At 37.8% G+C, this 13,551-nt stretch overlaps 1 protein-coding gene across 2 annotated transcripts; it reads left to right on the top strand.

Moving 5' to 3' along the window:
• Window positions 1-16: 16 nt before the first annotated feature.
• Scox (Synthesis of cytochrome c oxidase) lies at window positions 17-5,459 on the top strand. 2 transcript variants are annotated; one of them, XM_076447566.1, is made up of 4 exons: window positions 17-177; window positions 363-786; window positions 857-1,062; window positions 1,126-5,459. In XM_076447566.1, exons 1-4 carry the CDS (start codon window positions 112-114, stop codon window positions 1,309-1,311), a joined length of 882 nt encoding a protein of 293 aa, XP_076303681.1. In that variant the 5' UTR covers window positions 17-111; the 3' UTR covers window positions 1,312-5,459. The 2 variants fall into 2 exon arrangements, with proteins under 2 accessions (XP_076303681.1, XP_076303680.1); XM_076447565.1 differs by having other exon boundaries at window positions 360-786.
• The last annotated feature ends 8,092 nt before the right edge of the window (window positions 5,460-13,551 follow it).

Raw genomic sequence — 13,551 nt, 5'->3', positions numbered from 1 at the left:
TCAAAAAGGTTGGGCTCAATCGAAGCACTGCTGGCACTGCATCGATTGACTTGTAACATAACATAACCTATATTTACTTTGAAACCGTTTAACAGAAGTCACGTCGGAACAATGTCAAATTTAATTAATCAGTCGATTGCATTGTTTAGCAGGTGTTCGAATCAAGTTCTTCGAAACGTAAGCATCATTAAAATTGACGTATCCTAAAGCGTAGAGAAGTACATACGACGAATACACGATTCGACTGATACAAGTATATAGTAGCGTTTTGATAGTTGTGTACTGAAATATTGCTTTCACAACGTTTACTTGATTTCGTTGTCAATTTTCAATGAAATATCGCTCGATTCTGGTTTCAGAAGTGCTTTCAGCATGCGCACACCTACAGGCAGTATTATCCACACATACGATGTATAAATACATTTAAGAATTCGTACCAAAAGATGGATTTCAAGTCGTTACCGAAGCACTCCAAAAGCAGTTTTAAAATTACAAGTCCCATTACATTGAGAAGCGCAACGATTACAAGTATACTTGGAGGATCTTTTATAGCTTATATATATTATTTGAAGCAAACAAAAGATCTTTTGCTGGAGAAAGAAAGGCGGCGTGAAATAGGAAAAGCTGCGATAGGAGGAAAATTTGAGTTGGTCGATCCTAATGGGAAATTAGTTAGATCGGATGATTTCTTAGGAAAATGGGTCATGATATATTTTGGGTTTACGCATTGTCCAGACATATGTCCGGACGAACTTGAGAAACTAACGGCTGTCGTTAATATTCTTGGTACGCCTTCGACTTATCTAAATATCGACGATACCGCACCGCTTGTTCTTACCATCGCATCGCGTTTTAGAGAAAGAACACGATACGAAAATGCAACCAATATTTATTTCTGTGGATCCTGACAGAGATACGCCGGAAGTGGTAGGGAAATACATCAGAGAGTTCTCTGATAAATTTGTTGCTCTTACCGGCTCCCAAGAACAGGTTGCTCAAGTGTGCCGAGCTTACAGAGTGTACTATAGCAACGGACCCAAGGATAAAGATGCCGATTACATTGTTAGTAATATAATGTTAGTTGGTATCCTCAGCGTGAATATCAATATTCGTGTTCTCTTTCAGGTCGATCATACGATTATCATGTACTTGGTAGATCCGGAGGGCTTATTCGTGGACTATTATGGTCTGACGCATACGGCGGAACAAATTGCTCAAAGCGTCCACCTGAATAAAATCAAATTCGAGAAACTGCAGAGAGATTCGTGGCTTCCGTCGTTATCGTTAAACAAATCTTTACAGTTGTCGTAACGTACTTGTATTATATGCATTTCTACGCGAACCAAGATCACTTTTCAGATTGCTTTTCATCGAATATTAAACTAAACGATCGCACTTGACGAAATCATGAGTTTTCATTAAGTGTTCAGTTGTTATATTGTTATATCTATTGCATTATTTATTTAGTAAGCTGATGTCGTAGCGCTGATTAGGGAGTGTGAGTGTCGAGGTGATTGCGAAAAATCGAATCAATAATGTGCAATAATGTCAATGATGCGATGTGGTGCAAGATTTCTCGCATAGGCGCGGCCAAAACAGTAACGTATCTATATTCTATATAAATATATTAGGATGATGAGGTAGCAGAGCCCTGAGGCAGTTATATTCAGTTATATTAGCGGGAAATGTACCTAAGCAATCTGTTCCGGACAAAAAGACTCCAGGACGTGTCCTACGAGTTACAAAATATACACAAATACACATGTTATACATTCATTTTTTAGAATCAAATCATACAAATCTTTTAAAATTTTGCACGGTGCTCAAGGTACCCTATTTTATCGAGAATTTTACTTTACTGATTGTGAGGCTGAAATCGCCGCGCATGCGCGAGAAATCTTGCACCACGACCACAACGCATCATGTAAGAACCCTGATAGCACAGTTTGGAACTGCCAGGAATAGTCCAGAGCGTGGAGTGAATGTGGAGGGCAGTATCGTTCCAGACGCCGCTTATTGGCTGCTCGGAGCAACGGTTGGAGTACATCTAGAAAGAGTGTGGAGTTCATGCCAGCGGGCTTCCAGAAATATACCCTGATAACCAGGCCTGCCGAGGGATAATCCTACCTAGAGCTAAGAATTGGCCCGTTCCGAGCTGCGCTATTGTTCGAGTTGCTCAAGGTGGGATTAACTCGATTTTTGCCTGGGATTCTCCGCGCGTATTAGTAGCTATTTTTGCCGTCTAATAGCGGAGGGCAATAGCAGAAGGCAAATTGAAGGCAGCCAGCCGGCCGAAGCTGAATTTGTTTAAGAGGGCAGTACCGTCGAGTCGTACTGATGTGATGATGTGATTGGCGAATATATAACAGATCTGGGCGACGCTGGCTCGAAAAACACATGTTGCTGCAAGAATTGCAGCCATTTGCAGCCTGCAACTCCTTTGTCGGAGTCAGTGCTGCCAGATGGTTGTGAGATCGCAACCAGGTACTCTCCTACTTTTCCCCTTCCACTATCCTATTCCATCGCTTTAGGATTGAGTGGGGCAAATGGGAGACACGTTGCGCGTGCGCGACGGGGATTGAGTAGGGGCAAATGGGGGACACGTTGCGCGTGCGCGATGGGGACGGGGACGCACACACACGCAACGATGACAGATGAGATGATATGACATTTCGCAGGTTTTAGGTTATTGCCGCGTATCGTATCGAACTCATGTACATATACGTACTTAATGAAATTAATAATATGAATCGATCTAAATAGACATTGTAAACATTCTTTATTATAAATAAAATGAATTGTGGGAGTTTCAGTCGTGAAGCGAAGTATGAAGTATGAATTTTCACACTGTGGATTTTGAAACTACCTTTTTCAATGCATATATTCGAAAGTTTGGTATTGGGATTATTGGGAAGGCGAAACGAATTGTAGAATTGAATACTGAATATAATAAATATATTATACATAATAATATACACCAGCTCGGTTGGTTGAGCGCGTTAGGTATTCAAGTGTAGACGTACTTGTACATAATAGTATACAATAAAATACAATATGATATAAATATACACATACACACACACACACACACACGTAATAATCAAACTAATATTCAACATGTATCACTCTCACTGCTGCTATTTTCGGTTTCGTCAGGGAGCAAGATCCCATCTAATTCGGAAGGTACTTCTTTGCTGTGGTACATGTCAGAATTAAAATATTCCAACACATTGTCCGGTACATTGTAGCTGCATGCATCAACGTTCTTTGACTTTAAATATAATTTAATTCTAGTTATAGCGGAAAGCATCTGCGTACCTAAGCAATTTCTTTTTAAATTTTTCATGTCCGTGATTATTGAAAAATACCTTTCCACATCTGCATTGGAATGCGGTAGTGATAGGCATATAAATGCTAGTTTTGCAAGTTCGCCATACATTAATTCACCTGAACAATCTTTTAAATTTCTTACGGTGCTCCAAAATGCTATAACATCTAATTTTTTAAACTGTTCTTTTTGTTCATATGTTGAACCCGCAGACAATGTGAACCATTGGTCAATTGCTATTTCAGCTGTCACTTTGGATGGAAAATGTTCTGCAATGATATCGATTTGACCTACGTGTTTACTGTGATCTAATGCTACGTTTGGATCTAAAAAATTCAATGCATTTACAAACTTGTCGTTAACCGGAAGTCTTTTGATGGACTCTTTGTACGCAGTTTTATAAAATTGTTGAATATTTGTATAGAATTGTGTGACTTCCTCGGGCTGACTTTCTCTTAAATCATCTATCAAATTGGTTGCTGCTGCCCCAATATAAATTTCATTTAACGCCAATAATATCGTTGTATCTTCTACATTTAATTTGTCCAGATTATTATCCACCGAAAACTCCGGTTTAACGATATCATTGCAGAACATTTTCCATCCAAAGTGACAGCTGAAATAGCAATTGACCAATGGTTCACATTGTCTGCGGGTTCAACATATGAACAAAAAGAACAGTTTAAAAAATTAGATGTTATAGCATTTTGGAGCACCGTAAGAAATTTAAAAGATTGTTCAGGTGAATTAATGTATGGCGAACTTGCAAAAGTAGCATTTATATGCCTATCACTACCGCATTCCAATGCAGATGTGGAAAGGTATTTTTCAATAATCACGGACATGAAAAATTTAAAAAGAAATTGCTTAGGTACGCAGATGCTTTCCGCTATAACTAGAATTAAATTATATTTAAAGTCAAAGAACGTTGATGCATGCAGCTACAATGTACCGGACAATGTGTTGGAATATTTTAATTCTGACATGTACCACAGCAAAGAAGTACCTTCCGAATTAGATGGGATCTTGCTCCCTGACGAAACCGAAAATAGCAGCAGTGAGAGTGATACATGTTGAATATTAGTTTGATTATTACGTGTGTGTGTGTGTGTGTGTATGTGTATATTTATATCATATTGTATTTTATTGTATACTATTATGTACAAGTACGTCTACACTTGAATACCTAACGCGCTCAACCAACCGAGCTGGTGTATATTATTATGTATAATATATTTATTATATTCAGTATTCAATTCTACAATTCGTTTCGCCTTCCCAATAATCCCAATACCAAACTTTCGAATATATGCATTGAAAAAGGTAGTTTCAAAATCCACAGTGTGAAAATTCATACTTCATACTTCGCTTCACGACTGAAACTCCCACAATTCATTTTATTTATAATAAAGAATGTTTACAATGTCTATTTAGATCGATTCATATTATTAATTTCATTAAGTACGTATATGTACATGAGTTCGATACGATACGCGGCAATAACCTAAAACCTGCGAAATGTCATATCATCTCATCTGTCATCGTTGCGTGTGTGTGCGTCCCCGTCCCCATCGCGCACGCGCAACGTGTCCCCCATTTGCCCCTACTCAATCCCCGTCGCGCACGCGCAACGTGTCACTTACTCTGGTGGTCGTCGGAGAGGGGGTACCTAAAATCGGCGTGATTCCCCTCATCTGGCAGCACTGGTCGGAGTGGATGACGTGGGGACTGGAACTGTCTTACTGAGTGTAATTGAGTGTTACTGAGCAAGAGAAGGTGAGAAGCAAAGAGGATTAGTCAGGATTAGTTGGGATTAGTCCTCTTCAGTCCTCTTTGGTGAGAAGCAGCAACAGCAACATGTATTTTTCGAGCCAGCGTCGCCCAGGTCTGTGCAGGTCTGTATAATAAGACAATCCTCTTTTCAACCATTTTCAACCAAGAAGAAATGCGGTGAGAGCAGCACTGTACTCGAGCGATTCACGGGAGGAGTTACGAAGAAAAGCTGATCATCCAGAACCTGTTTATCAGATTTGTCCTGCAAATCATCTTCTGTGTTCGCGCAAGTCAAGGTTTGTAAAAATTTGACTAATAGTTGACTAATAAAGAAAAATAATCAAACTAAATGAAAAAATATAATATTTATTATTTCCTACTTCATTCATTTATTATCCCTTCTGATATTGAGTAGTCTGAATTTAAAATTATTAATATTTAAACATTAAAATAAGTGTATAGTAGTCATAAAAAAAATATAAATTTTCTTTTCCGTCGAACGACACTTTTTTTCCATAAACACATTTCAATAAATTTCGAAATGTAATGAATTGAAATTGAACTGTAGAGAAAATGGTATGGCAATGCAATTTTTATAGTTTCCATCTCTTGCAATCTATGCAGACAATTTTTATTTCGCATAAAGATCCGCAGTCTAAGAAAAATAACATAAATATGAGAATAAGTAAAATTTGCATGTGCACAAAATGTGCATCTGTGCGTAGTGGGGAGCTGCCGCGCCTTCGCACGACCGTATGCGTTATTCCGAACGACACGCTGATCGTATCGATTGGTGTCGATCGATCTTCTTCCTCGTGCGCTCGATTACTTCGCTGCTGACATCTGCCACATCAGTGCGAACTACCCTCACCGACGATCGGCCCTGTAAAACGATATTAACCAATCAGATCAGTAGACGCGACGGTACTGCCCTCTTAAACAAATTCAGCTTCGGCCGGCTGGCTGCCTTCAATTTGCCTTCTGCTATTGCCCTCCGCCACCGACGAGATACTATTAAAGACTGCCAGCCCCTGTGTTATTCCGCGGGACCGGTAAGTGGGCGCGAGTGGGCGCGGGGATAACGGGAAAGTTACAGTGATCTGATATACCACAGCGGTAAAAGTTCCACAATCGACGAGATATTCGTCAAGTTGAAGAAGAATGATATAGTAGAATGCTGACATTACCTATTCTGTAATTGCCTTATAATACTATATATAATTCACTTATTGCATTCTTATTTTCCTTATTATCACCATTGTAATAATTGTTTACGATATAATCGATAGTTTATAGATGTAGGAAAAATGGAAGTAATTACTACGTAATATTCTACAAATGTATTGGAATTTAAAAGTAATTTGAACATTATTGCGTTATATATAAAATAATGATTCTTAAAAAATATTTTGTTATGTTGTGTAATGACAAAATTCAATCGTTCTTATTAAGATCCTTAGTACGAAACAGAAAATTAATTTTTTTACTTATTTATCCCATACTTGTAATGCTCGACAGCATTATTGACTGCAATTATTAAAGTAGAGGTAGTAACAAGATAAAAGTATTAACTAATTAAACTAATTTTCGACGGCTCCTATCCATACAATGTTATTTAGAGGCAGTATTTCGTACGAAGATATCTAAAAAAATAATTCTATTTGACTCTATACGAATATTTCTTGCACCATATATGACGCTATTTAAAAAGTGCTTGTAACATTATTTTATTTCATTCTGAACTGAACCACTTCCTGAAACATGATTCATTTATGAGTACATTGTGCGACGAGGCGAAGATCTAGCAGACGAAGTCGAAGTCGAAATCTTAAAAGAATAAGGACTCTCCGCGTCTCTTCTTTTCCCGACGCTGTCCTTCTTTGTGTCCGAAACTTGCGTCGCTCATTGCATAAGCAAATATCATCGGAATTATATAATTTTGGTATCATTTTCATAAAAAGAAACAAAATTCACCAAATATGTTAAGGAAAATCCTATAAAAAAGTAATGATAAATAATTAAGCTTTGTTGTTTGATTAGTAGTCTCACACCGATATACCCGACCCGACCCGTATCATGTTACAATGTTTCACTCCACTCCACGGCGACCGAAGCCCCCGAGCTTCACTTCCCTTTTCTCCGTTCGTCATCATAGAATAGTGTTTCCTGAAAATTGAATGTCTGGCCAGACTCGAGTTTTCGACATTTATAGCAAGCTTGCTATAATCTTATCTTATATGTCAAAATTTAGTTTTCTATTTAAAATATTTTGTTGTTAAAACTCATTAATAGTTTTAAATAGTACTTGAATATATTTAAAATGATATTGGAATATTGGAATATTACAATTTGGAATGAAGGGCCTAGCCGGACGAGATAGTCCTTCGAATTATTTAAACAGCCGTTGTGCCATTCAATTTTCGGTCCATTTTCCCCATTTACTTGCATTAATTTAATCATATAATTGCATTTAATTGAAATTGATATTTGAGATTTTTTCCCGATTTTTTGGTTCAAAATGTTAATTACACAAAGTGAAAAACACGCAAAAATTCGACAAATGCAGGTTTTTTAGAGAAATTGAAAAATAGCATTGATCATATTTTTAGACTATCAACATATGTACCAGAACTTTTTTTACGACAGCTCGTAAACGACAAACAGGGACTGAGGTACGAGGCAGCCGACACAGTTCAAAAGGCTGCGTACCGATTACATCAATGCACATAGGAAAGTTTTTTATTTTTCAATCTTTTTTTACGGAATTACCAACGTATTTGTGAGATTCTTCTAATTAAAATGAGCCTAAATACGGCACAATTTGAGCCATATTTACTTATTTAAAGTGTGATCATAATTACCTAATATAGGTTATTATAATATAGGTAATTTAATATAATATATTTATAATTATAAATAATTTAGGGATGTGCGGGCCGCTCGATGTTCGGGTTCGAGTCGGGTCGGGTCGCAGAAAGTCCGGCGGCGGCCCTTCGATTCGACTTCGAATTCGTCGGGCGGGTACGAAAAGAATCGAACAAGTTCGGGCGGACGAGTTATTGCGTTATCCGAGATTCAAATACTCTGCGGTCTTATGACATAGATAATGGTAATAATGGTTTTCTTTCTTTACTTATAACGTGATTTTTAATATACTTGGTTTTTTTATAACTACATTAGGTATATTCGCCAAACGCGTGCCTGCTCTTTATTTGTATTAAAGCTCGAATAATGCACGTTTCATGTGAAAAACTTAAAAGACAATATTTCTAGCTTTTTAACGAATTTTCTCCGAATGAACTTAGATATGTATCGATAATATCATTAAAATGTTTTTACGGAAGTTATACAATACACCTAGAAGATTACAATATGGTAAAGTATCGCAATAATTAAAAACGAAATATAAATATAAACATTATACGTATTATATTTCGTGTTTATATTTTATTCTGTATTATCTATAGGCTCTATATAATTAACTTCCCGATTTTATAGGGAAGTTATTGTAATGACCCCGAAAATGGAAAATCGATTTTTTAGCAGATCTTCACGTTTCATGGTCATTGCAGTCATTTTAGACTATTTTCAGCAAAATGTTCGTATATGTGTGTGTGTGTGTGTGTGTGTGTGTGCGTGCGCGCGCGCGCGTATGGCCGTTTCTATGTACTCAAATTTTTCGTTAACGTTTTCAGAAATAGTAACAACGCGATCAGGATGATGAATGATGCAATCGATATGCCCCGCTGTAACTTAGAGCTGATTAGATTTTGGTCCATTTTGGTCAAGTAGTTTTTTAGTTTTTTTAGTTTTTTCGAAAGAAGTTCATTCAACAATGCAATTTATACGAGAGAACCGAAAGTTTCCACCGAAGAAACAAACGTAATTACACAAAAAATTTTTTTTCGATTTCTTTAAAATTAAAAAAAAAATTTTTTAAAATTTTTTTTTGTGCCTTACGATGATGTTTCCGCTTACAATAATCGAAAATTATCCCAATGCAAGAGTGAGTTAATCATCTCTACTCGCGAGAATACATTTTCAAAGAATATCGATGAAAGTACAAAAAAAAATTTATATTACAATCTTTAAAAAAACAATCAGTTCAAAACGAATTATTAACTGAGATTAAATTGAAAATTAATATAAACTATATGATAATTATTAATAACATTGATGTTGAAAACGGATTTATTAATGGAGCACACATGCGGAATATTAAAATTTATTACTTTTCAAGAAAATACTAAAATTCCGTCTATATTGTGGTTAGATTTTCAATTGGCCAGAGTAGGAGTGAAAGTAAGAACTCGTTATCGTGATTATATGAAAAATGCACAAATATTGATCAAAATTTTACACCAATAATAAAAATATCGAATCAAGTAAATATGTCGAGTGAGGAAAAATATCAAATCACACGTAGTCAATTTCCAGTGGTTCCTGCTGAAGCGATTACGATTCATAAAAGTCAGGGACAAACATACGAGAAAGTATGTTTGGATTTTAAAAAATCAGAAAGGCGAACTTTACAAATATTGTATGTAGCACTGAGCAGAGTTTCAAAATTGAGCGCAGTTTATATATTTTGGGACAATTTAAATTAACAGTATCGAAGAAAACCAAGATCACTACTGCAAACCCGGATAATGAGGAGTTGTATCGTTTGCGAAAAACTAATTAAGACAATTTATTTTGCAACATTAGTATGCTATAACAAGGAACCAAGCGAGCAACGAGCATACGATGTTGGTTTAATGTGACGCCATATAGCAAATATTTTGATAAGTAGAAAACTATTGAATTTCCCTGAAAACGTATAATCTTCTTAAAACGTACACTTAATAATGATAATAATATACTGCAACTAACGAATCGGGAAGTTCTTTGTGTGGCTCGTGGAGAGTCACACACCAAATAAAAAAAAAACATTAATAGCTATAGGTACTACTAGCCATGCGTACCACTAACCCTTTCGCAAGAGCAGTCCTATCCGCGAGCGAGCAAAGCGAGCGAGCAAAAACAACCCTACTCGCGAGCGATCGAAGCGAGCGAGCAACAATAACCCTCTAGTTTTTTATTTTATATGATTTTATTTTAAGTTAATTTCTATTTTATTTTATATTGTATACTATATATTATCTTTTAAGAATTTGTGTAAGATTAATGATAGTTAAGTAGGTTACTTAACAGTTAATAAAAACATCACCCACTGAAAAGTTATCATAACTTATTACATACCACGTTGTAAATATTTTCTTATAATTTTTTCACGTGAAACGTGCATTATTTCAAATTTTAATACAAATAACGATCATGCACATGTCTGCCGAATATACCTAATGTACTTATATAAAAATCACATTATGGACAAGTTATGAAAGAAATACGTACCATTATTATTATTATCTATTTCATAAGAACGCACAGTTGATTCTCGGGTATCGCGATAACTCGTTCGCGCGATCTTGTTCTATTGTTTTAGAAGCCGCCCGACAAAGGTGAGTCATGAGTACACTGCGGATCTTTATGCAAAATAAAAAATGTTTGCATTGATTGCACGGCACATGAGCCAAATATAAATTGTATTCTTCTTTTAATTATCCTATTAAGCTGAAACTAATACATTGATGTCCTTAAATATTTTTAACATGTCCACTGCTTTAAATTGAACGTGTACATTTTTGTCATACATGCATAAAATCCGCAGTCTAGTCATAAGCTTCCCGATGTGTCTGATGTATCGCGTACCCGACTCGAGCCCGATATGCGAAAAACCAAGACAAGGTAATAAAAGTAGTGGTTTTTCCCCCTCCCCAAGTTAGCACAGGGTCCTCGATGTCGAAAACTGAGATTCGACTCCCCAGAGTACCCCTAAATGACGTGTCAAAATTTCATTAAGTTCGGAATACTTTGCAGGTAGACGCCTTTTTTCGACCTGCCGACTGGACTATATGAAAAAACTTGACGACACTGAGGAAAATGAAAAATTGAATAACTCCAAGAAAAATGGAAAACTTAATGACTCCGAGAAAAATAAAGAACTTACTGACTCTGAGGAAAATTAAAACTTTAATAACTCTCAGTTAATAAGCTGTCTTCAATGCCTCTTAAAAATGCAATTAATCGCATGTACCCAGACAACCAACTGCTCCGTTCTGCAGCTGTACTGCGCCGCAGCTATGTCGCGTTTTGGATCCCTGCTGCCGCGCCACTGCACGGAGAACGGGGCTCGATTTTGCCTCGCCGTAAGAGGGCAACACGGTCGCGCCAGGTCGCATTAATGTAGGACGTGCTATGTGGTAGATGTCGCTAAAGTAAATGTCTATTATACAAATGTGTAGCAGCAGCAGTCTTTCTTTTTACTGACAAAATTAATATTTTTATTTAAATTACATACTACATACTATCAGGTCGTTCGGAAAGTAATTTCGTTTATCGTGTAGGGATGGCAATGCTTCCGTTTGTCATTACTAGACTGCGAATCTTTCTGCAAAGTAGAAATTGACTACATCGATTGCAAGAAATAGAAATCAAATTGAATGTTATTTCTTCAGCAAAGGAGAAAACGAAATGACTTTCCGAACGAGCTAATACATTAACATATTACAATAGGAGAGCTGCATAAAGTCTAAATAAAATCAATCTCATCATTTTCATACAAAGAAACATTTACCAGTTACTTTTAAGGTTCGGTAGGTGTAGAGGGTTGAAACGTCTTCGTGCAAAAAAAATGTGTCGTAGAAGGGAAAAGAAACTTAATTTATAATTTTCGGCTCGAGCGCGTTTCCAGCTACCCGAGTGCATCGGGCTGCCCGGGAGTGTCTCGATCTCGTCGGGCGGGTTCGGAAAGAATCGGACAAGTTCGGGCGAGCGAGTTTTCGCGCTACTCGAGATTCAATTCTGCGTTCGCACAAACTTGTCCGCTTCTGTCTGACGTCTGAACGCTCTCGACGAAGTCGAACCACTCTCGGGCCACCAGGCCACCCGATGGTGTGTCACGGATAGTCTGCGGATCTTTCTGCAAAATAAAAATTTACTATATCGATTGCAAGAAATAGAAATCAAATTGAATTGAATTGTTTCTTCAGCAAAGGAGAAAACGAAATGACTTTCCGAACGAGCCAATACATTATAACATATTACAAGGAGAGCTGCATAAAGTCTAAATAAAATCAATCTCATCACTTTCATACAAAGAAACATTTACCAGTTACTTTTAAGGTTCGGTAGGTGTAGAGTGTTGAAATTTATAATTTTCGGCTCGAGCGCGTTTCAAGCTACCCGAGTGCATCGGGCTGCCAAGGGGTTTCGAGCTGCCCGGGAGTGTCTCGATCTCGTCGGGCGGGTTCGGAAAGAATCGGACAAGTTCGGGCGAGCGAGTTTTCGCGCTACTCGAGATTCAATTCTGCGTTCGCACAAACTTGTCCGCTTCTGTCTGACGTCTGAACGCTCTCGACGAAGTCGAGCCACTCTCGGGCCACCAGGCCACCCGATGGTGTGTCACGGATAGTCTGCGGATCTTTCTGCAAAATAAAAATTTACTATATCGATTGCAAGAAATAGAAATCAAATTGAATTGAATTGTTTCTTCAGCAAAGGAGAAAACGAAATGACTTTCCGAACGAGCCAATACATTATAACATATTACAAGGAGAGCTGCATAAAGTCTAACTAAATTAATCTCATCACTTTCATACAAAGAAACATTTACCAGTTACTTTTAAGGTTCGGTAGGTGTAGAGTGTTGAAATTTATAATTTTCGGCTCGAGCGCGTTTCAAGCTACCCGAGTGGATCGGACTGCTAAGGGGTTTCGAGCTGCCCGGGAGTGTCTCGATCTCGTCGGGCGGGTTCGGAAAGAATCGGACAAGTTCGGGCGAGCGAGTTTTCGCGCTACTCGAGATTCAATTCTGCGTTCGCACGAACTTGTCCGCTTCTGTCTGACGTCTGAACGCGCTCGACGAAGTCGAGCCACTCTCGGGCCACCGGGCCACCTGATGGTGTGTCACGGATAGACTGCGGATCTTTATGCAAAATAAAAAATGTCAGCGTCGATTACAGGAAATAGAAACTAAATTGAATGTCATCTCTTCCCTTAATGATTTTAATAGAGGAGAAACCATATATTGACATCTTCAATTTAAAAAATTTTCCAACAACTATCAATTTCATCTACTCAAGTTTGCTATAAATGCATAAAGATCCGCAGTCTATTCGTGACATATCAAGCGGCCCGAGAGTGGCTCGACTTCGTCGAGTGATTTGAAAATTACAGTCAAAGCGTGTTGGTCGAGGAAGTGTCGACTTCCAGCTCAATAGTAATGACCTGTCATAAATCTCTCTGTAGAGAACAGCCCCGGGAACGGCACTGAAGAAATCGAGTCTACCGGGTTCGGTCTGCCTGGGTCTGCCTAGCCCGACCCCAGCCGCGCGCCCGTGGTCTGCCTA

The sequence above is a fragment of the Lasioglossum baleicum genome, chromosome 3 (genome assembly GCF_051020765.1).
Source record: "Lasioglossum baleicum chromosome 3, iyLasBale1, whole genome shotgun sequence".
Classification (NCBI taxonomy): Eukaryota; Metazoa; Arthropoda; class Insecta; order Hymenoptera; family Halictidae; genus Lasioglossum; species Lasioglossum baleicum.
Note: the sequence above shows the minus strand (reverse complement) of the source record. Positions and strands in the feature narration are given on the sequence as shown.

Bases quoted from the DNA above. Each gene is read 5' to 3' on its own strand.
- Scox (XM_076447565.1), top strand. From the start codon at position 112: ATGTCAAATTTAATTAATCAGTCGATTGCATTGTTTAGCAGGTGTTCG. The intron at 178-359 runs GTAAGCATCATT...TTCTGGTTTCAG, and splicing joins CGAATCAAGTTCTTCGAAAC to AAGTGCTTTCAGCATGCGCA. The intron at 1,063-1,125 runs GTTAGTAATATA...GTTCTCTTTCAG, and splicing joins ATAAAGATGCCGATTACATT to GTCGATCATACGATTATCAT.